General features: G+C 40.9%; 1 protein-coding gene across 2 annotated transcripts; it reads left to right on the top strand.

Moving 5' to 3' along the window:
• The first annotated feature begins 187 nt into the window (after positions 1 to 187).
• On the top strand, positions 188 to 21,686 carry pklr (pyruvate kinase L/R). Of its 2 annotated transcripts, none has more exons than XM_080471908.1 (12): positions 188 to 217; positions 6,245 to 6,409; positions 10,181 to 10,272; positions 10,363 to 10,494; positions 12,358 to 12,544; positions 13,372 to 13,645; positions 14,943 to 15,093; positions 16,112 to 16,264; positions 16,384 to 16,550; positions 18,072 to 18,138; positions 20,813 to 20,927; positions 21,018 to 21,686. In XM_080471908.1, exons 2-12 carry the CDS (start codon positions 6,250 to 6,252, stop codon positions 21,122 to 21,124), a joined length of 1,605 nt encoding a protein of 534 aa, XP_080328034.1. In that variant the 5' UTR covers positions 188 to 217; positions 6,245 to 6,249; the 3' UTR covers positions 21,125 to 21,686. The 2 variants fall into 2 exon arrangements, with proteins under 2 accessions (XP_080328034.1, XP_080328033.1); XM_080471907.1 differs by lacking the exon at positions 188 to 217 and adding an exon at positions 2,437 to 2,987 and having other exon boundaries at positions 21,018 to 21,330.
• The last annotated feature ends 1,372 nt before the right edge of the window (positions 21,687 to 23,058 follow it).

The following is a 23,058-nucleotide window of genomic DNA, read 5'->3' as shown; positions in this document are numbered from 1 at the left end:
AAAGTGATCTCAGGGTCAATTTCTAGTAATGAGTGGAGGTGGAGTACCTCTGGAGAACATGTACATTTTGCAGAGAAAGTCCCCAAAGCTTGTAAACGCAACCTCTGAACTTCTGTCCGTTAGATGGCGCTCAACCTCCCAGCCCTACGTCTACATTGGTCTCGGTCATCCCTCCTTCCTCACTCCTCAGTCTTGACCTGCTTCATTCATCCTACAGGTTGGTAACCTCCTTCTTAAAGAACTGAACTTTACAACCCTCAATCACTTTTATAAGCACATGATAGTTTTTTTCTCTGTGCACCATCATCAGTATTTAACTTTATAGCCCGCGATGCATAAATATTTAGCCGAGGCCTTGCTGTATTGTGTGGTATGTGTGTTTTCCCGACGCCTGTTCGGTTTATGGCTTCCTCCCTCAGTGTAAGGACTTGTTTGAGATTTCTAGTGGTCAAACTGCTCTCACGCTTGGCTGTAGGTGTGAGGAGTGACTGGTTGATTATCTGTGTTTGTGTTGTATCTGTGATGGACAGCTGACCTGGCCAATGTTCTGCCTTTTGCCCTAAAGCAGGATGTCTTCAGCCCCCTGCGGCCCTGCTGAGGTTCAAATTATTTATCTAAGACTAATGCATTATTAAGAAAATGTACATCTTTCCAACTGCAGTCTGTCAGATATCGGTGTCGTTGTATTTTAACGCTGTTTATTTGAGAATAGTCAACTCCACAGGCACGCAGCAAAACGCTGACCTGCAGATTAATTAGTAAACCATCTATGACACAGTTTCATTTCTGCAGCAGGGATCGAGTTTTTTGTTTTGTTTTTGTTGTTTTTTCACTCCCTGATTTATAATGCTCCCAATGAAAATGGAATATATATATATTGTGCACTTTGGTATCCGTGCGTAAAAGTGACCTTTGCGCATTCTCGTCGGGTAATGCGCGTCTTGATAACATAACAGGCGCGTGCGTGTCGTGGCGGGCGGGGGTGCAGGGGAGATTTCCCGCAGTCAGCTTGAGTGCAAAGGTCTGTTTGTCCTCTGGCTAACGATTGACACTCTCTGTCGGCGTGGGTTCGTGCGTGACTGCGCACGGATATGAGTGAGCCAGAGCGCAGATCCTCTCAGCTGTAAGAGACCTTCAGTGAAACTTTAACTGGGTGGAGGACACATCATCTTCATGTGTCACCTCGGTTACCAAAGTCTCACAGTTATATAACCTCAGCCATTATCAGTCTGACTATTGTGAGGACAGAACTCTGCCATCGTCACACCAATAACACTTTTTTAATTAAGAAGCTCTGCGAAAGCAACGCCTGTAAAATCGTATGTGGTTTGAAAATATATTATTTTAGACTGATGGTTGGAAAAAAAAAGTTTAGGATTGCCAGGTTGCCAGTTGCTATTTATCCTGTACTATGACTGTACTTTCTTTTAACTGTTCAGTTGTTCATTAGGTACTCACTAAACCATCTTGACTATTTATTAACTCATTTATTAATTATCAACAATTATTATCTAATTAGTATTAAAGAAATCGCTAGTAAAACACATTTATGAACTATTGACTTGAGTGTGATTATATTTTATCATCACTTTTGTTTTTTGCTTAAAGGATTTATCATAGTGTCAACAGAATAGAATAGAATAAGAAAAAGATCACAATAGTTAACCATCTATCTGAAATGTATGGCTATTTAAAGTGTGTTACTAATTTACAAAGGATCAAAACGACAACTGCTTATCTATTAAGAGAGCTTTCTTTAAAAATAAAAAACAAGCAAACCTTTTTGTTCTGAAATTGAATAACCAGTTTATTTTGCATGGTGCCACATTTGTAAGGAACAGGCACTTGTGGGATGAGCAGTCCAGCTGAGTGAGCTGTGGGTAGAGCCAATGAAAGATTTGCCAAAATGTGTCTCTGTAAATGTTTCTGCAAGGGCTTCGTCATCTTGGAGGACTGCCATCGGTGGTAGACTGTAGAGATATTGGATTGCCACGAGTTGTAGGATTTCATCTTGATATCGAAGCCGGGAGGCACCGATCACACATGTGACTGTCAACACCAGGGAGCACTAGAATCTTAAAAACAAGAGACAAACTTTTCATTGGTGTAATTCACATATTCTGCTTTGCTGCTTACAGACATGGTCCCAAATCAGAAGGGAAATAAACTGGCTCTCCAAAGGTTTGATTAAGTACTCAGATGCATTGTTACCACAAACAATCAATATGTATTGATTGATTGCGGGTGATGATCTTGTGTATGGACGAGGTAAAGACTGAAGTAACCTCGGAGTCGTTTAGTTTTCCTGAATGAAAGATTTCACAACACTGCCATAATCATTGATTTGACTCCTCAGATGATTAATCCATCAAAGGTTATTACGAGCAGGTGATGTAACTTTCACTATAAAGGTACAACCTTTTATAGGGCTGTTTTAGGGTCAGCTTCCATAAATTCATGATTAAATTAATTGTTTTTGTTGGTCAAGCTATTCAAAACTTAGTATGATTCAGTTTGGAGATTGATGTTAGTATGTGTGAGTTTGAGGTCAGGGTCACGGTTATATAACCAGGAGAGGAAACAAAAGTGCCACTTTGCACTATTGTGCTCTCATTTAGCTTCCAGTGCCACCGTTATACTTCTTTTTTCAGTTGTTTCTATCTTTGGCCTCATTGTGGTGCAATGTTGCACGAACACAAACAAAATCAGCAGAATCGTCCGACTGTTGCCTGCTTTGGTCCGAGTCCATGTCAGTGGGAGGAGAGACGAGGGGGCAGAAGGGGGGTCAGAGGCTAAAGATGGGGAAAAAAAGAGGCCAAACAGGAATCATGCAGATGACACACTACAGTACCGGTACTTAGAAAAAGACCAGTGCATAACCTCAGCCGGGGGAAGGGAAAAGATTCTTCAAAAACTGCAACAAAATTCAAGACAGTCTCGAATGAACCAGGTGTGGTGAAGGAACGTGGACAATTTACTCAAAATGGGTGAGTGAAACGAGGATTTTCTTTTGTGTTGGTAATGCAGAGGTGTTTCCCTCATGCTACATACAGTCAATCAGTGTTTTACGTACATTAATAGTTCATTTCAACAGCAGTTTTGTGTGCAGGATTAGTTCTCAGGTTATTTTTATACCATTGATGGAGCCATATCAAATCAGTCCACCTCTTAATATTATCCGATTGTCTAGCTGTGCTGTTTGCCAGCTGCTTCTCAACTTACTCACCTTTTCTTTTTTCAGCAGTTAGAAAACAATACCAGGTGCTATATATAATTAAACCTTTAAATAATATTGAATAAAAATACAAATGAGTCATAGCTGGAGATAGATTTCCCTTCTTATCATGGGTTCACTGATTGATTACACACACACACACACACACACACACACACACACACACACACACACACACACACACACACACACACACACACACACACACACACACACACACACACACACACACACACACACACACACACACACACACACACTCGTGACCTGGGAATTTGACATTCGTGGTATACGGTGGCCACACCCAGGAACCTGTTCACTGTTCTTATCAGTCTGAAAGGCTGCACACTCACTGATACTGTGCCACTTTGCAGTCTTTGACCTAATGTCAGCGTTTATTTATAGTCAGCCTTCCAGTAACAGGTACGCCTGTGTGCGTGTATTTTCAGGTGTACGTACGTGCATGTTTGCGTGTGTACACTCGCTGGGATGTGTCAGAGGAGGATCTCAGTGGGACACGTAATGATGTCTGCAGCAGTGAGGCAGAACTGGGTCAGACTGAGGTGGAAAGAGAATGAGAAAGAGACACAAAGTGAAAGAGAGGGACAGACAATACTGACAGATTTTGAATTCACAGCACATCCGAGATTCCCAGAAAAAAAAGAAAATGATGCAGTCAATGTTTAAAATAAAAGCAAATATATATATCTGACAAGGTCAACACAGCCAGCACTTTGTTTTCAGATTGCTCTCTGTCTCTCCCCCTCCTCTGTCCTCACCTTCTTCACTCCTGCTGGTCTCCAGCTTCAACCTTGCCTGTCAGGCCCTCCTCTCCGCTCGGCCCTCCTGGTCTTTGCTCTCTCTCCTTCCCGTTGTGGCAGAAATTGCAGGCTCGACTGAGTGTGACATCCTCTAAAATTGGTGCCATTGTACCGTCTCAAAGCCCTCAGTCCTACACCACAATGCTTTGCATGAAAGACAGGGACTCCTTTCCCTGGTTTGCCCTATGAGTCGGTGCAGCTGCTGGTGGGACGATGGACCCACCGTTTGACCTCTGTGTTAGAAGAGAGGTGAAGATTTCGAGGAGCAAAGAGTAATTCTCATTTGCTAATGGCTCCTGTAAAGAATTGACTTATTCATAAGCTTCTCTCTGAATAAAATGTTATTTTATTCTAATTGTCATGAGGTTTTTTGATCCAGTCCACAGAAAACATCTGACTGTACAAAATGATGAATTTTTTTTTCTAAATTGGGTTTTTCTTTTTGACAGAATGACAGGCCACTTAAATTAAATGGGCGAGAGCACAATACGTGTATTAAATGGATTTCAGGCACATGTCTACTCATGTGTAGGGGAGAGGCACAGCAGAATGTTTTCAGAGAAGTTTTGGGCGGCTGACAAAAAGTCAGTCAGCAAATTAGCAACATTTGGGCTTACATTCAAAGAATCCACTATGATGTGATAAAAAGTAAAACTTCTTATCTTTGTTGAGACCACAGACACAAAACTGGTGGACTCGAATGCACAACTCAAAATCGGTGGTATTTTCTACGAAAAGGTTGGGTTTTTTTTGCTCAGATATAAAATCTCTCCATATAAACAACAACAAAAATACTAATAAAAATTCTCACAGGGTCAAAAGTGATCACAAACTTGAAAAAAACATGGAAACCTGGTACATGACGACGGTCCTGGACAAGAAGAAGACAAACTGGCAACAAGAGAAAGGGAGGCAAGGATTATTTATACGCGAGGCAGTGGAGATCAACGTGAAACCAACCAGGGCGGAGGAAACAATCACAGAGGGGAGAAAGTCAGGGTCTGATATGAGAGGGGAAAAGTGAGTTCAAGGAAGTTCCTGAAACAAAAGACTTGACATGAACCTAAACGAAGGCATGACATGAGACAGGAAACATTAACACACTTGACGAAACATAATCTTCTAACGCTCACCTTGAATCTGTGAAACATTTCAACGCTCTTGGTTTTTCAGACGAATGTCCAGCCGCAAACACCAAACACCAAACTCATTTCTTTCAGGATTTGGTGCAAAAGTCAATACAGGAATTAGACCAGGGAATAAAAACATGGCTGCAGTTAAATGACGATTTGGCCCCACAACAGTTTATTAAATGTTTAAAATACACCACTGTTGTGTTTCAGCATGGTAAAAGTTCTCTCTTAAGGTTTAATAAATAATGCTTGGAAAGGAGCCAGCAAGCCGTAGCTTGTTTTTTTTTTTTTTGTTTTGTTTTGAGAACAGAACGTTAAAGTATGGACAATGAGGCTGCTGACAAATTACAGAGAATATCAGGAAATTAGTCAATCAAATGAAAGAGAGCAACTAAAAGTGGTGGATTCAGGGAGGAGATAATATTGTAAATTGTACTACTAATCATAATACTAATACGTTGTCCTATTTTACCCTTCCAACTCAGTAGGTTTTTTTTCCATTGTGCTCTCAACAGTGTACATCTCCGCTGACAGACTCTGGTGGAAAGACAATATGTCTCAATGTGCTTTCGTTCCTCCTCCAGCATAGGAAATACTATTTCCTTCAACTCTATGTGACATCTTGTCTTCCTCTCAGTCACCTCAAAACCAACCTGCCTTCAGTTCAACCGTTGCTGATATGGAGACTTTCTATTTTTATTTGCCTGAAATGTCAGTGTAGAAACCTTTCCTGTGTTTTATCAGCGCTCCTGTTTCAGTCAATTTGCGTCGTATTATTTTCATACTATCAGCTCATTTGGCAGCTAAATGTCAGCAGGTGAGTCTGGGCGGTCGTTAATGTCAGGCCAGTGTTTGTGCGTGTGAGTGTTTGACTGCACTTCCAGACTGTCGTGGTGAGAATGATGCTTTTATTTCTGGCCTCAGCAAAACACTTGAAATTGAACTTTTCTTTGTGTTTCAGGTGTTAAATCAGTTTGTTTTCGAAGGTGTAGTTGGCGAGTAGGGTTTTGCGACGTGACTTCCCCCTCGCTGACCGTACTTCTCTGTCGCTACAGCTCGCATGCGACGCTACTCAGACCTGATGACACTGCCGGACTCTTTCATCCAGCGCCAGCAGCTGGACGCCAGCATGGCCGACACCTTCCTGGAGCATCTGTGTCTTCTGGACATCGACCAGGAGCCAATCACGGCGCGCAACACCAGCATAATCTGCACCATCGGTGAGTGTGACGACCGGGCGCAGACAGACAGTCTCAGTTTCAAGAGTGTTTTCTGGAAACTGTTGTTTGTCATCGCCGTCTCCCAGTCAGACTGCCAGCTCCTGGTGCTGCAGCGCTGTTGTAAAGGTTTAGTTGTTGGCACACACACACACACACACACACACACACACACACACACACACACACACACACACACACACACACACACACACACTTTGGTGATGTTTCTGCCTTTCTCCTGCCCATAGAAAAACTAAATGATTAAAGTTTATTGTTTATTTCTGTTTGTGTGTGTCCTCCTGATGACTGGACATTTGTTTTGATTTTATATTCGCCCACTAGGTGGAGCTAGGGCAAGGTGGAGGTTATGAAGCCTCCACCTAATCAATGCCAGGTGTGCAGGACAGGGGAGCAGACACAGTTTTGAACGGTTCCAGGGAGACGTGTCAGGGAGAGTGGCAGTAGGTAGGAAAGATTAAATGTGGACCATAGGAACTCAGTATTGGGCTGAGTGATTGATGACAGGCATCAACGTTTGGACTGTGGAAAACCTCATTTAAATAAATGAATTGAAATATCCCAAGGAAATCTACGAATTGGACCTGATCATTGTTGCCTCTGAACGCGTTCGAAACAGTTCCCCCGTCCTCACCAGAGCAGCACCTTAAATAGGTTAAGGTGCCGCTATATTAAGTTCAAAACTTTTGCTCAGTGAACTGGCTCGACTCGTCGTTCACAGCAGGAGCTGATCGAGGGAGTCAGCTTTGGATCCGTGCCAAGTTGTGAAGCTTGGTGAATAAAGAAAAGATTTGATTGACAACTCGCAAGACTCACTGTTCACCAATAGTGGAAAGGTGGCAGCAGCTGATCAAGAAGGATCGTCAGAGTTGGATTGATGGTTGAGACATTGGACAATTAAAAAGACTTGCTCATAAGACCGTGCAAGTCTTGTGGAGCGCCGACAGCAGCTGATCAACGAGGATCAAGTCGGCTTTGGAGTTGATCGTTTTGAGACTTTGGACAATGTGGGACAGGCACCTTCTCTAAACGATCAATTAAGGACCACAGAACCTCAACCACTGATCACCACCGGGTTTCTTCACTACACCTTCTGGACTCTAGGTATGTGTGGCACTACCAACTGTGGCCATTGAGAAATTTGTGTACACTCATAATTGAAACAAATAAAACCAACCCATCATGCATTTGTAAAAAAAACGGACATTTAAATGAACTGTGAGTGGTCCATGCGTGTCAAAAGCATTTTTGTTGAAAAGGCATTTTTTTGGGGTTTCTGATTGTGTTTGATTAAATATGAATTCTGATTTTGGACTACAAATGGACAATATAGTTGTTGAGCCTGCTGCAGCCATGCAGCCCAGTGGGGGTTCTGGCTCAGCAAGTGGTAAAATCGAAACACAGTCTAAATATAATGCAAAATCTAATACAAAAAATGACACCAGCTCAAAATTCAGGTCTTCCATCTCATCTGCATACAAACGGGCCCTAGCAGAGAGAGCTGCCCTGGAGGCTCGCTCTGCAGTGTTGAGGGAGAGACATGCTGTGGAGGAGCAGCTGGAGGAGCTGAAGATGAGGAAGGAAAGACTGGAGCTGGGAACAGAGATGGCAGTTACTTGGGCTAAACTAGCAGTGTTTTCAGCTGCTAGTCGTAAATCACGTGCAAATAAACAGTCAAAATCAAGAATTACTTTTTCAACCACTGTGTCTACAAGTGAAACACTTGAAAAATGTACCAAGTCCGACCAGGTTCTGGAGCAAGGTGTCTCATCAGAACAGTCTGAGGAACCATCAGTGAGCATTGAGCTGGTCTCTGTTCAATCACGGAACTATACAGGGGCCGGAAATAATGAAGTACAGTGTGAGAATGGAAACTCCACTGCTACTGTTCACAGGACCTCCATAGAGCTGGAGAAGGAGCGAGAGGATGAGTGTGGCCCAGGTGATGAAGAGAACAGAGCGGCTGGGCCTGACTGTGATGACAACCTCGACCCGAGCCCGCAGAGCGCCTCCATGAGGAAGGAGGACGACCTGCCACAGATGGACAAAGTGAAGAAGTCCCATGTTGCTGATGTCATCACTGAGGGCCAGCCTGTGATGGACCCCGGGGAGAAGAACTTCCAGCAGTACCCAGATGAGGACTACAAGGACGTCATCCAAGACCTCCCATGCGGGTCTCACTGCAGGCAGGTTCCTTCTTCACTGTCCAGGTCTGGGACGGTGAAGATGAGACGCTGGAAGATCAACATCAAAGCCCAGAACAAGAAGAACGTCCTTTACTTCATTTAATCTCAGGACAAAGGTGCAGAGGACGGGGAACCAAAGATGAGGAAGAGGAGACGAGATCATCAGAAAAGGAAAAGGACAGCCTCAGAAAAGAGGAGGAAGAAGAACAAAAGGAAAGAACAAAAAACAGGATATTGGAACTGAAGAGCTTGGTAGACAAGATCCGTGAGATGGTTGACAAAAATATATGAGCACATCTAAGAAACATTGTTGGTAAAAAAATAAATAAAAAATAGAAGACACAAAGACAGAAAAGGATTGACATGTTCAAGTTCAAACTAAAATCAATATACTGAATTGGCCAGTTGAAAGGCTTTGGAAAGCTGCAAAAGGATTTGGAAATTATACCGACTAGAAATATTAAATTTTGGGAAAAGAGGTAATTTTGTGACTTTTTGAAATGGCAGCAATATTAGTTCAAATTATATGTAAAACATTGAAGAAATATTTAATTTTGAAAAGGAGGTTTGATTTGTTGGCCTATTTTGAAAAGACAATATGAGTTAAGATTATGCAGGAACTTTAAAGAAACATTTCATTTTAAGAAGTTTTGATTTTCTAAATTTTGGAAAAAAGGATTTTGATTTCTTGAGTGTGTTTATGGAAAATTAATTTTGATTTCTTTAAATAATTAAAATGTTGGTTTTTTTTGGCTCCTTTATGTAAATATATCTTGAACTGTTTATGCCCACATGCCATGAATTGAAATATCCCAAGGAAACCTACGCATTGGACCTGATCATTGTTGCCTCTGAACGCGTTCGAAACAGTTCCCCCGTCCTCACCAGAGCAGCACCTTAAATAGGTTAAGGTGCCGCTATACAATATACAGCTTCTTCTAAGTTTTCTGAAGCTCTGGTTTTTCTTTGTTTTTGATTGCTTGGGGGTCATTTCTTCTTCTCTCAAGGGTTTTCTTCTTCATAGTGATGGAGACAAAGACAAGGTATTTGTAACATTGGGCTGCAGCTGATGATCTCTTTCTGAAAACAAAAATATTTTGGATATCAGTCAATGAATTCAATGGTACAATTACTAAAATGGAGGAATATTCCTGCTTTTAATGGTTTATTTTATTTTGCCTGCACTGCTTAATTCAACTGTTCTTTATTGCGATAATGGGAATTCCTCTTAGAATGAAGGTAAAACTTTTCAGAGGACGACCTTGTGTGGAGTTTGCATGTCATCTCTGCGTGCATGTTACTCTATTTTCTTCCTACGATCCAATCCAAAAGATAAACATAAAAAAACCCCAATGTAGTTCTCAACCACTTCATAAAAGCCAGACAGGTGTATGTTTGAACTTTTCATTTAAAGAAATGTCGACATTATTTGCTAGTGTCAAATCCTCTGTGTGGCTGCTTCAACAAAAACAATCCATTGTTTCGTGACTTCTGAACAAATCTATCAAAGAAAGAACTTGTTGTCTATATTTTAAGTCTTTGTCTCTTGTGCTTCTTCTTCTCTTAGGTCCTGCGTCCCGATCAATCCACAAACTCCAGGAGATGGTGAAGGCGGGGATGAACATTGCTCGTCTCAATTTCTCTCATGGCTCGCATGAAGTGCGTCTGGTTTGCTGCTCTGCCTCTCACAACTGCCCCGCTTCTGTGCTGAGTTTTCACTCGGAAACATATTGATTCTCTGTCTTTCAGTACCACGGCGAAACCATCAAAAACATCAGAGAGGCGGTGGAGACAATAACCTCTGACCCCATGTATTATCGACCGGTTGCCATCGCTTTGGATACAAAGGGTCCAGAGATCCGCACCGGATTAGTGAAAGGGGTAAACATGTTGTGCTTCATCTATCAAACAGTCTGAAACCTAATCCACCAGTCACTTGCAATCAGGTGTAAGAATCACAGGAACTATTCCTCCTGCACTACATTATCCGTTCACAGGAGAGCAGCAGCTGTGGATGTGCGCTCCTTCGCCCGTTCATCATCATCTTGTTGTGTGGCTCTCTGCGCTGCTGTCGCACCTCGTCTGCTACGCTGAGCAAATAACTTTGAGCTGTTTGGAATCTCTTTATGCCTTGATAAGCTTACAAAATGCTCTGCATGGCATGAGATGCACGACAGACTGAGTTGTGCTCGCTGGGACTCCCCTAAAATCATTCGAGTAATTTAATAGCGAAACAGAACTGAGTTAGTGGTTTTACATCATTGTGTGAGGAATTATTTTTTGTGTTTTATTACAGGCAACTCCTGACCTTGTAAGTCGAGTCTAAAAATAGTCTTCATTACAAACAACATGCTTTGAACTCTATTCAGAGAGTTTGTAACAAGTAGAAAAAAATGTTGACCTGTTTCCTAACTTGATAAAGTGTTCAGCTGTGCTGAATGAATTCTGAGAGCATGTTTGTTTAACCTTAAGTAGCTGTATTTAAAAATAGGTGGGTAAACAAATTTGGATGGTCTGAATACGTGTCTCCGATGTCCTCAGACACTTTCATTTGATATGTAAGTAATTTGACAGAAAAACATCATTGACCCTTTTTGCCTGGACACCCTACTGGGTTTCAGTTAAATAACCATCAATGATTTTGTTCATCCGGCTGACAGTTTTAATTCATTACACTGGACGGTCGGTCTTGTTCTCCTTGTTTCATTTAGTAATTGCACTACTGCTCTCTTTATTTTTATAATAGTTATCCCTGAAACAATGAATGATGACATAAATGCTCTCAGCGCTGTGTGAGATGAACTTTTCGTTTTCGTAATGTTCTATAAAACATTGAGTTTGACACTCGACACTGGAGGAGGGCTTTCATTTCACTACGACTTTACTTCCTGTTGAACTTGAATGCACTATATTTGAAGATTCTATTTATAACTTATTCTTTAACATACATTTGGTCATGGAAAGTAAGATAACATCTGCTACTTATTGCAACATTAGCCCTCTAAACATCAGCGGTACAACTACAGTTTTACTACACTGTTCGGCATCGGTCCTCATTGATTCCCTATTAAACATTTGTTTTTATGTCTTCTACATCAATAGGTTTGTAATTTCAGTGGTTCGATGTCAACAAGTTCTCACCAGCAGGGAAATGATTTATATTGCCGGAAAAATTTAAACATTGTGGTGGATTCAACAGTAAACAATGAAAATAGATTATTAAGAAGTAATCTATTATTAAGTAGTGAAAACATTCCTGAAAGTTTAAAGAGCGAATTTGGTTTGACATTGAAAATTTAGTATTGCTTTGTTGTGCTTTGGAATAACCTTAAGTTATTCATGGGAGAATAAAATAAGTGGGACTTGATTAGCCCGGCATACATGCCAAAGGATATAATAGTAATTAGATTAGATTGTTTTTTAATTAGATTTTTTTTTTTATTTGTCACATATGCCTAAAGTATGACAGTGAAATGCAGCGGCTGTCCACCAGGCACTAGGAACTTGAAAAATAGACAAAAGATGTAGAATACAAAGGAAAAAGACAGAAAATGTATGTATGTATTTCCACGTTAAAGCGGGTGAATTATCTTAACGTAGCCAAAGAAATATTTGAATAGGTCGTCAGCAACCCCAACAAGTCAAAAGCTCAATCTTGTACATTGCTGCTCATGCATGAAACTATTTTGTAACATTAGTGCTTTTAGCAGTAAATGTACTGAACTTTTGTCTGTGTGTGTTTAGCAAGTGGAAGAGGAGGTGGAGCTGAAGAAGGGCAGCAGCGTGCGTGTGGTGACAGCAGAGAAAGACAAGGACAACACAGATGGGAAGATAATCTGGGTGGACTATCCAAACCTGCCCAAAGTCCTAAAGAAGAACACCAAGATCTACATCGACGATGGTCTGATTGGACTCAAAGTATTAGAAATAGGTAATGTACACTACACATGGCATTTAAATGACCTGCAGCTTGAAAAACACTTTTGTTTGACTTCTGGTTTATTGCATAATTTTACAAGCATGGTACTTCTGCACATATATTATTAATGTACAAGCTCAACCTTAAGTAAAAGCAAAAGCAATAAAAAAACAAAAAACAAAACTGTATTTCTACTGCTGTCCTCCCCGTTATGTTTAGCTATTTATCATTTACCTACTTTATATAGTTTGATATTTCCCCCTACTATCAGGCTATGAACCAAACACAAACCACGTTTTACATAGTTTTTATGTAATTTACAAAAATGTCCAATTTATTGCTTCATACTGTGTTTTCTCGTTGATTACCATAGGGTAGTCTTATTTATTTGCCTATGAATATTGTATGCTCTTAATATGTTAATTTCATATTATTATATATATTCCCTAATTGATTATTTGTGGAGATTGGGTGTATGGATAATGATAAATTGCCCATGAGGGCTCAATAAAGTTTAAACCAATGTGCTACTGTCACAATATTGAATTAATCCATAACACAATACTCACAATAACCTCTGTAGTGACTGTACTGTACTGTTTGAAGTATGAAAAATGCCGTGAAATATTAAGTTGATTTGGATTTAAAAGGAAATTGGACCAAATCCTGACTAATAATTTTTGTAAACACTGATACTTTAAATACCCTTTGGTTTCCCAACCTTGCAGAAGGTCCTTCCACACACAGTACTGGAAGAGAAGTGATAATCAGTTCTCAGTGGTCTCGTTGGGGTTTTCCCTCCCACCGATCTCTAATCTACCTCTCCGATGTGTCTGCAGGCAGTGACTGGGTGGAAACGGTGGTGGAAGCTGACGGCGTGCTGTGCAGCCGTAAAGGTGTTAACCTCCCCGGGTGTGATCTCATCGGCCTTCAGGCAGTGAGCGCGCGGGACGAGGCCGACCTGAGGTTCGGCGTGGCTCAGGGCATAGACATGGTGTTCGCCAGCTTCATCCGCTCAGCCGAGGACGTGAAGGACGTGCGTCGAGCTTTGGGGCCCCAGGGGCAAGACATTAAAGTGATCAGCAAGGTGGAGAGCAGGCAAGGCGTTCAGAAGTGAGTTGAGCTCAATTATCCTTGAAAAAACATTTATGCATGTTCTTCACGGGATACCGCTGCTGCAGGCAGTCAGCCTTTCATAATGAGGCTCTAACGGTTCTTAGAAATCCTTCACTCGTGGCGATCTGTCCCTCCTGCCGACCGCCAGCTGTCAGAGGAAGATGGACACATGTCAGCTCCGGCTTCTACACATGTATGATGAGCCATCTCTGTGCCTGTCTCTAAGAGTTATGGCTTCCACTTAATGTATCTGACACTATTTGTGTCCCTGCACTTTTACCTCCATTACTTATGTCAGGCTCTCTCCTCTGGCTCGCTGGCTGCTGAAAGAGTCTAATAAACCATTTTATTGAAACAGTACTTTAGATTTTACAGATTTAGCCATAAAAATTGTATTTTGAACAATTATGTTTCTATTTATGAACAATTAGCTTAAAAACTTTCCATCATGACTTATCGCAAGTGTATAAATCAACCCTACTAAGGGACAGGTTTTTATATTTACACCAGTAAGAGTTTAAAACTTGCTTTATTTTTTAATTCTTACTTGCTGCCATTGTCTTCAGTTAACCAGGCCAAACAGGAACATAATTACCACTAAATTACAAGCAACCGTCATTGCTATTTATTTTTCTAAAGTAAATTGAATCAAATGCTGCTACTGTTTAAAGTAAATATTATTTCAAATTGTGGGAATACTCAGTAAGCAAGGTCATATTGATTACAGTATCTTAAAAGGAATTAGGTAGAATACATAGATAGTTAACTTTGAGTAAAATCACACGTTTGTACAAAAGTACAAGTGAACTTAAATACTATTTAATTGTACGAATGTAAACATTTATAAATTGATGCGTTCCTTCCTGGTCATCTCTTACTACAGGCTCTTTTCTGCTGCTGACACAGTCAGCAATATGATTTTCTTCATATATTAAAAGATGAAAATAAAAGTGATGATAATATTTGAAAGAATCTGTTTCTATGTGTGAAGACTAGAAAAAACTAGTGTTTTACACTAGAAATTAAATTCTCTCTCTCCTGACCAATCAGCTTGGGTTTCATCCATACAATTGAGATCACAATGCAAAGCACTCCTCAGGGGAAGCTGTCTTTAAAAAATCCTGCTTAGATGAGGACCTACATTTGAATGTGTCCCTGGATAATATATGGAAACAAACGGTACCCTCATTTCTTTTGTTCTCTCTGCTCCCTTCATTCGTCTTTTGTGTCTCTGTCTTTTTTCAATCAAATACTCAATCCTTCGCATTCCTCATCCCTCTAATCTGGCTGTCAGCTTTGAGCAGATCCTGGCTGAGAGTGATGGAGTGATGGTCGCCAGAGGCGACCTGGGGATTGAGATTCCTGCGGAGAAAGTCTTCATCGCCCAGAAGATGATGATTGGGCGCTGCAATTCTGCCGGGAAGCCCGTCATCTGTGCCACACAGGTCAGGGATGACCGCACACACAAACACTCTCACACAAGAGGGGACCACTGTAAAAAATAAATAAATAAATAAATAAAAAATGCAGATTTAGACTCTGGCTGCTGTCACATGTCAAATTCACAAGAATGCCCAAATAGGCTCACACTAATCTTACACTGCATAATGTACTCCTAGAAACTGTCACATAAATTATTTTTTCTGGAACTCAAACATTCATCTCTTTAACACCCTTCTCCAGTTACACAGTTACGCACATGCACGCACGCGCGCTCTCCTGCAGCCATGTTGAGTCACTGTGCTGTGTTTTGTTTATGCTCCGGCTCTTGACTCGGAGTGACAGCGTTATAGCGGGTTTCCTGCTCGAGACCTGAGCTCACAAACAACACCCACACGCCAGGCAGCGTTAGCCACCGCTTTTTAACTGCTATGAAGTGCGGCCTGTGAGGCAACGCTGCGAGCTGTCTCAATTTCCAACCGTCTGCCACGCTCATTGACTCATAACACCGAGCGCCCAACACGCCAATAATCATCCCACCAAGTCAGACTGACCTGTCTCGGTTGAAATGATCTCTCATCGCTCCTGCACCACTGTCTGTGCAGCCACAAAACCATTACCTCATCTTCCCTAAAGACTCTAAAACCCTCGCATCACTTTGTCATCGTGGACAAAAATTGAAGGTTGAAGATTGAAAGTGGCGTATTTTTGATGGATCCATTGATCAGACCCTCTTAGGGTCTCTCACAGAGACATTTCAGCTGTGGCTAACTGTGTGTGTGTGTGTGTGTGTGTGTGTGTGTGTGTGTGTGTGTGTGTGTGTGTGTGTGTGTGTGTGTGTGTGTGTGTGTGTGTGTGTGTGTGTGTGTGTGTGTGTGTGTGTGTGTGTGTGTGTGTGTGTGTGTGTGTGTGTGTGTGTGTGTGTGTGTGTGTGTGTGTGTGTGTGTGTGTGTGTGTGTGTGTGTGTGTGTGTGTGTGTGTGTGTGTGTGTGTGTGTGTGTGTGTGTGTGTGTGTGTGTTCAGATGCTTGAAAGCATGGTGGCCCACGCGCGGCCAACGAGAGCGGAGAGCAGTGACGTCGCCAACGCAGTGCTGGATGGAGCCGACTGTGTAATGTTATCTGGAGAGACCGCCAAGGGACATTTCCCTGTGAAAGCAGTGGCAATGATGCACTCGGTGTGTATGTGTGTCAGTGTGCACACTGTCCAGTCTGTTACATCTGGCTTAGTGCCCCATGATAACTCTGTTCCTCTGTCTGCCCCTCACCTTTGACCCTCTGTCTCTCTCTCATTCAGATCTGCAGGGAGGCTGAGGCGGCCATTTTCCACCAGCAGCTCTTTGAGGAGTTGCGTCGCCTCACTCCTTTGTCCTCCGATCCCACAGAGGTCACGGCCATCGGAGCCGTGGAGTCGTCTTTTAAATGCTGCGCTGGGGCCATCATAGTGCTCACCTCCAAAGGAAGGTCTGTAGATCAACTCCATCCACCTGTGTGACAGAAGTTTCAGTATGTTTTTCCAGTTTGGGAGGTTTACTTTGTTTGCTTTTTACAGTTTTCTGGGATTTTTCAAATTTATTTAAAGCTAACAAAAATATATGTTAGTGTTGTATAAAGTACAATCATCATGAACAGCAGCTCCAAAAGTAGAGTTATGTACCTTTTTTTTATTATTTTATTTGCATGTCAACCTGTGCGGTTTACCTGAAAGAGACAGGTAATTTAATAAAAACAATACAATTTTACTTACAGTACTAGTAATAATATCACCCTGTCTGTACAAAGAAATGTTTACTCTTAATTTAGATTTGATGTAATTTGGCTTTTTCAGGACAAATTGCATAGGTTGCGAACTCTAACCCACTTATATAACAATTTTATAGTTATTTACGTTCTGTGTGAAAGTACTCATAATAAAATCAAACTCTGTTTTGTTTGAGGGGTAGATTCCAGCTTTCCTCCACCAGAAATATGTCGCATGTCACTTAGGATGGTTTATTCCAATAGTTGACAACCTCACACCGGGTACCAGAAGCTTTGCTGACACTTCCTTGAATCTCAAACATATTTGAGCTAAAATAACTGACAATCAACTCTTGTCTTGAATTTGCTCCCATTGATAACTTAGAAAACTTGGGGGCATTGTTGTTACGAGGCAAGGGTGCTAACCACGACACCTCAGCAGGTAAACACGGGACACATAAAGTTCTTGTGTTAAACCTGAATGAACACAGCTTCTCTTCTTCCCCTTTTGCAAACAAGGACCAGGACCTTTAAAGGTTACAGCTTCACATGTTTGTCTTTTATCCCAAAGCAAAGCTCCAGATTGACTATTGCAGTATTGTTTCCTACATGTGCGTCATCCTCTGAGGTTGGATTTGTGTGAGATGTGACTTGAACTGCCGTGCCTGGCTCAACAAGGTTTCTCTTTCCGCTTGTATCTTCACACACGCTGCATACAAATTTATACCGTGCTGGGCAAACATTTTAGGAAAGTGTGCAGGCGGAAATAATAAAAAGATGGTGTTACTATTATTTTTTTGAATCTATTACCAATGAATGTGTCCATGAATGTAAGAAGAATCTAAAAAAAAAAGTCAGTGTTTGGTTTGGATTCAGAATGGCTTTGCTACTTTGCAACAGTTTTTTCTCTCCCTAATGGATGCCTGAAATTTGTGCACAGGCCTCTATATATAGAAAATAATGAGTGGAAATGTTTGTGTACCGCCGGACTGGCACTAACATCTTCCGTGACATGGATAAAACAGCTACGTAGGTTCACTGGGTTTTGACAACAAGAAGGAAAAGATGAGTCACCTTCAGAAAGGAGTATTAAGGGGTCATATATGTTAGACAGTCACAAAAGCTTCAGATCTTTGAAACAGCATCAGATTCGAAGCATAAAGATCCATGTGAAGGTTTCTAATGTGTCAACAATGATCAGTATTTTCATTCTTCCTTATTCGCCACTCTGCGCTTTTCCTTCAGGTCGGCACACCTCCTGTCCAGGTACCGCCCTCGCTGTCCCATCATTGCCGTCACCAGAAACCCTCAGGTAAAGTATGGACTCTTGATCTAAGCTTCTTCATGCTGAGTAAAGTTTCTCAGCTTTAAATGTGACATAACTCTGCCATAGCTCTTTTCACAACTGAATAATGTGCGATACAATCGGTATTCATTTATGTATTTATTCACACTTCCTGGTGTTGTAAACAGTGACCATGTTATCAGTGTACAATAATTGACCATGAGCATTTATATGATTTCTCTTTTTAGCATATCTACGTGCAATGATTTACTCTAAAGGAGTTTCTCCATAGCACAAAATGTTTCACACGTCTTTTCAAGACTGATATCATTAATTATGGATCATTGTTACCTTTAAATTGAAGCACAGTTAATGCAGTCAGAAGCCTATCAATATCCTACACACTCCACATGAAGGTCAGAGTTCAGACTCAGGCCCAGAGGAGCACATCTGGAGGCTTCACATTCATCCCAACACCTGCTTCGTGTCAGGTTCAAGGATCAGCATCCCTCAGGTCGCTGCATTATTCACGACATGTAGCCAAGCTGAGGGCGAATTGTACTTTGTGGAGAGCTCAACACCAAAAAACAAAAACAAAAAACCCTGAGTAAAATGATTTCAGTTAACTTGAACTAAAATAGTAGTTTCTCATACAGATGCTTTATTGTGGACATCATTGGGTTATCTTTGATTTTCTTATAAAGTTCCTGAATGATTAGAGGGTGAAATCCTGTTGTTTGTGTTGACCACTATTCTTAGAACATGCCCTATGGGTTACTTACAAGCCTTTAGGGGAACCAGGTACCTGCAGGCACTGCATTGACTAACCCTGGTGCACATTGTAATGAATGGAAAAGAACAGCAACAGACTCAGAGGTACGGTGTCTATTATCTTGACCAGTTGGGTGAAAATGAAAATAGGACTGTAAAAAAATTTCATTTTGAAGCTACAGATTATGTCAGTCCCCCAAAACTGAATCTTTAAAATGAAAGGGGTTTGATAGCTGAAAGCTCTGCCTCGAGCTGTTAGTTCTAAAACTTTTGAAAACCTCCAGTGAACTCTTGAGTACGTAAGAGTATTAGGGCCATTCATGATGATTTTTTTTTTTCCATCCTGTCCTTCAAGAAAAAAGTCTAAATGTTGAGAATAAAGTTGAAATACAATGTTCAGAATAAAGGAAACGTCTCCTCTGGTCCATTTGACAATATACAGCAGTTAAAATTATCAAATGTAGTTTTCTGGAGACAATTTGAAAAGATAAAATTCAAATTATGTAAACAGATTGAACTACTAGTGTTCTAGTAAGATGTTAAACTAGTTATTCACTAGTTTGCTGTAAATGACTTTGAAACACTGATTGATTGAAGCGCGCTCTTTGTTGCATAAAATAATTGCGGAAATGGTTTAATGAATCCAAATTGGACATTTTATTCTCAATATAGTATTTTGACTTTATTCTCAACATGATATTTCAACTTTATTCTCGACATTTGGACTTTTTTTTCTTGAAGTGTGTGGGTGCGTGGGTGCGTGGGTGTCTCCTGTGGTCGACTCGTGACTCTGCCTTCACCCATAGACGGCTGGGATTGGCTCCAGGCCACCGCGACCCTCAGTTTAGGAAAGCTGCATCGACGTCAGACCGATGGAGGGATATACTCAGAAAATGTTAAGTCTGTTGAATAGATTTGTCAGTGAGAGACAAAGCAGCTTTGAGCTGGCATTCGGTAACTTTCTAGTCTAAATGTGAGCACCTCTGAAGGGACCAGACGACAAAAAGTGTTTCTGTTACACACAATAATCTGTATTTTGAAGAAAAAGAATATTTGAGTGATACATGTGAGTTTTAACCTCTTTAAACAAGCTAAAAGATGCCTATGACTGGAAAATAATTATAATTACTCTTCACAGTTATATACAGACTATTATAATCAAGGGAGTTGATTATCTGAGAGACAAGAGTGATGATTATCCAAGAGTCCCAAGAAAGAATGTTATCATTCACCAAATTATGGAGCAACAGATTTGAGTGCTGTGGTGTTTCTTCCTCCATAAACAATATGAATATTTAATAGTTTTGGCTATTAAATCTGTGGGATATTGTAATTGTGGAATTGGGTTCAGTAGGTTGTTTTTATAACAGTAATTACAATGAACCTTTTTACATAACACTTTCAAACACAGAAGCAAAGTCTTGGTAGAAACAAGATTGAAATAACTTTATTTATGCTTGAAAGTAAATTCAACTATCCAGCAGTTCTTCAAAATAACAGCCTCATTTCCGCTTGACAGCTCTACAGTTGTATCAAAATAGACTTAAACTGAAGTAAGTGAAGATAAGTGCGCAATAAAGTTAGAATATATTGAAAATTAAAATGTTCCTTCCTACTCTCCAGTTGTGGGGTAATATGAGAGTGTGACTAATTTGGCAGTTGTTTGTGCTTTATATAGTTTTAAAAGAGCCACAGGGGGACAAATAAAAAATAAACCCAATAAGACCAATAAAAGACAGATAAAAATAATAGCACTACTAAAACATTTGTCTATAATTGTGACTAAGATGCAGTTTACATGATATGTCCAAATAATGCAGAAACCCAAGAAAACAACAGTATAAGCCTGAACCCACATGGATTAAAAATGTGATATTTCAACGTGTTTGTACACGTATAATTAGTAACAACACTCCTTCCTCTTCCTCAGGTGGCCCGTCAGTCGCAACTGCTGAGAGGCGTGTTTCCTGTTCTCTTCCACCCCCTGCCTGCTCCCGTCTGGGCCGATGACGTGGACAGAAGGGTCACCTACGGCATGGACATTGGTCAGTATGTTGGTATGCATGCCTGAGTCTCCCCAGCGGCGTGATGAAAGATTGTGTTGCTCACGTCGTCTCTTCTCTCCACCACCACAGGGAAGGCCAGAGGATTCTTTAAGTCGGGTGACATGGTGATTGTGGTGACAGGCTGGATCCCCGGGTCCAGCCACACCAACATCATGAGGGCCGTGAACGTCCCGTAGCAGCGTGGTCTCGTGTTGTACAACCTCCTCTAAAATTTCAATAACAGGCGCCGTCTCAGACAAAAGCGGCAGAAACACTGTTATCCAACCCCATGGGCGGTATAAAGGGACATTTGCCTTTTGAACTGGCCACGTAAATGTTGAATTTATGTTTATAAAAGCAATGACTTCTTTCAAATAAACTGATTGAATGAATCAATATCAGCACCTGGTTCTACTATTGTTCTCTGGACTCATGTTTTAGTGATTGAGCTGTCCATCCTTATCTTTAACGTCTTTTCTCTCCTGATACTGAGAGTATTGTCTCTTTAGTTTCCACTGTTGAAGCATATTGATGTTCATTGTACAAATTTATAGATAAGATTTTCATTCCTATCCATAGTTCTGACTTTATGTCAGTGGTGGCACAATTTTTTTTGACTATTATGAGCCGTGCCGAGAGATGAAGAGATTACACCGTTGGACTGTACCCTCCTTTGTCCACTGAGATGACCCAGATGCCCACATCTGTATACTGTTCTCTCGTAAAGTAATTATATCTTTCCCTGCATGGGGCTTTCTCATGTCTGTCGATCTTTTATGTGACTTCCTTGCCTTTCTTCTATGGGCTTCCTCCTCCTCCTTTCCAATAATGTGCCTTGAATCCGCCTCCTACAGTTTATCGCTGTCTCTTCCTGCCACTAATTGCCACTTTTACAGAGACAGAGACACTGTAAATATATTTGTGGTTAAATTAATAACAATTTATCTTTCAAATGTAGTTTAAAGCACTTGGAGCATTTTATCTTTGAGTCTATTTTCCAGAAGCCTCCAGCAGCTTTTCCCAGAATAAAAGTAGCAATACCACAAAAAACGAAGGTGGAGAAGAAGCAGAGAGAAATGTTTGACATACATAGAGCATTGCAAGTGAAATTCATTAAAATATAGACAGCTTCCATCACTCCATACATCAATCATCTACTTACTTGTACAGTGTTTTACATAATTTGAGGTTATTTTTTAAAAGATCTTGAAGAACTGAGCAAAGATGATCTGTGGATGTAGTCCCGTCTGTCTCATCGTGTAAACAGACTTTATAACAGATTCTATTGAGATCAGGGCTCTGTGGGGTTCACAACATCACCTCCAGGACCCCTTGTTCTTATTCACACTGCTGGTAGTTTTCAATTAACACTGATTGTATGTTTGGGATGTTTCCCTCTGCTGCAAAATGAATTTGGAGCCAATCAGATGCTTTCCTGCTGGAATTACTTGGTGGATAAGGAGCATTAGACAAACCTAAAACAATTGCACAGTATAATACAGTAAACTGCTTTCATGTGCAAACCTGCATGGCGAAGTGAGTTCACCGTCCAAATGACAAACCTTTATGATATACTTGAATCAAAACTTTAGTGGATTAAGCTCAATTGATTATTACAATTTTTTTAATACTTGAATAACTTTCCATGTTATGTGATATAGTTACTTACTTACTCCTTGAGATGATTTCAAAACAAGATATTATCAGGTGCCTATACATTCCCTTTCATGCTGTATCATAAAGGTGTTACCAGAAATATGAAGCTCGAGATTGTACAAGAAAAGTATTTATTATTCTGGAGATAAAAGCTAGAGTGTTTTATTCTGTCTCATTGTAAAGTGGCTTCTATGTCGTGTCATTCTTCCCTTCAGAAACTCTCCGCCTTTGTTAACAAGGATTTCTTCTCAATTCAAACCGAGTTTCATCATCGCTCCCTCCGTCACGCGCTCCCTCGCTGTATTGGTGAGAACGGATGACGCGCGACCTGTACCTGCGAGGGATGCGTGCGTCTTCCGCCGGCCGGGCACGCGGCCTTGGGGGACGGATGATGGGGATGCGGATGCCATGGCAACAGGCCGATTAGATCCAGACCTTTATATGCACATTTATTTATTTAATATTCCATTTGCAT

The sequence above is a fragment of the Lipophrys pholis genome, assembly GCF_963383615.2.
Source record: "Lipophrys pholis genome assembly, chromosome: 9".
Classification (NCBI taxonomy): Eukaryota; Metazoa; Chordata; class Actinopteri; order Blenniiformes; family Blenniidae; genus Lipophrys; species Lipophrys pholis.
This window is presented reverse-complemented; position numbering and strand designations above follow the sequence as displayed.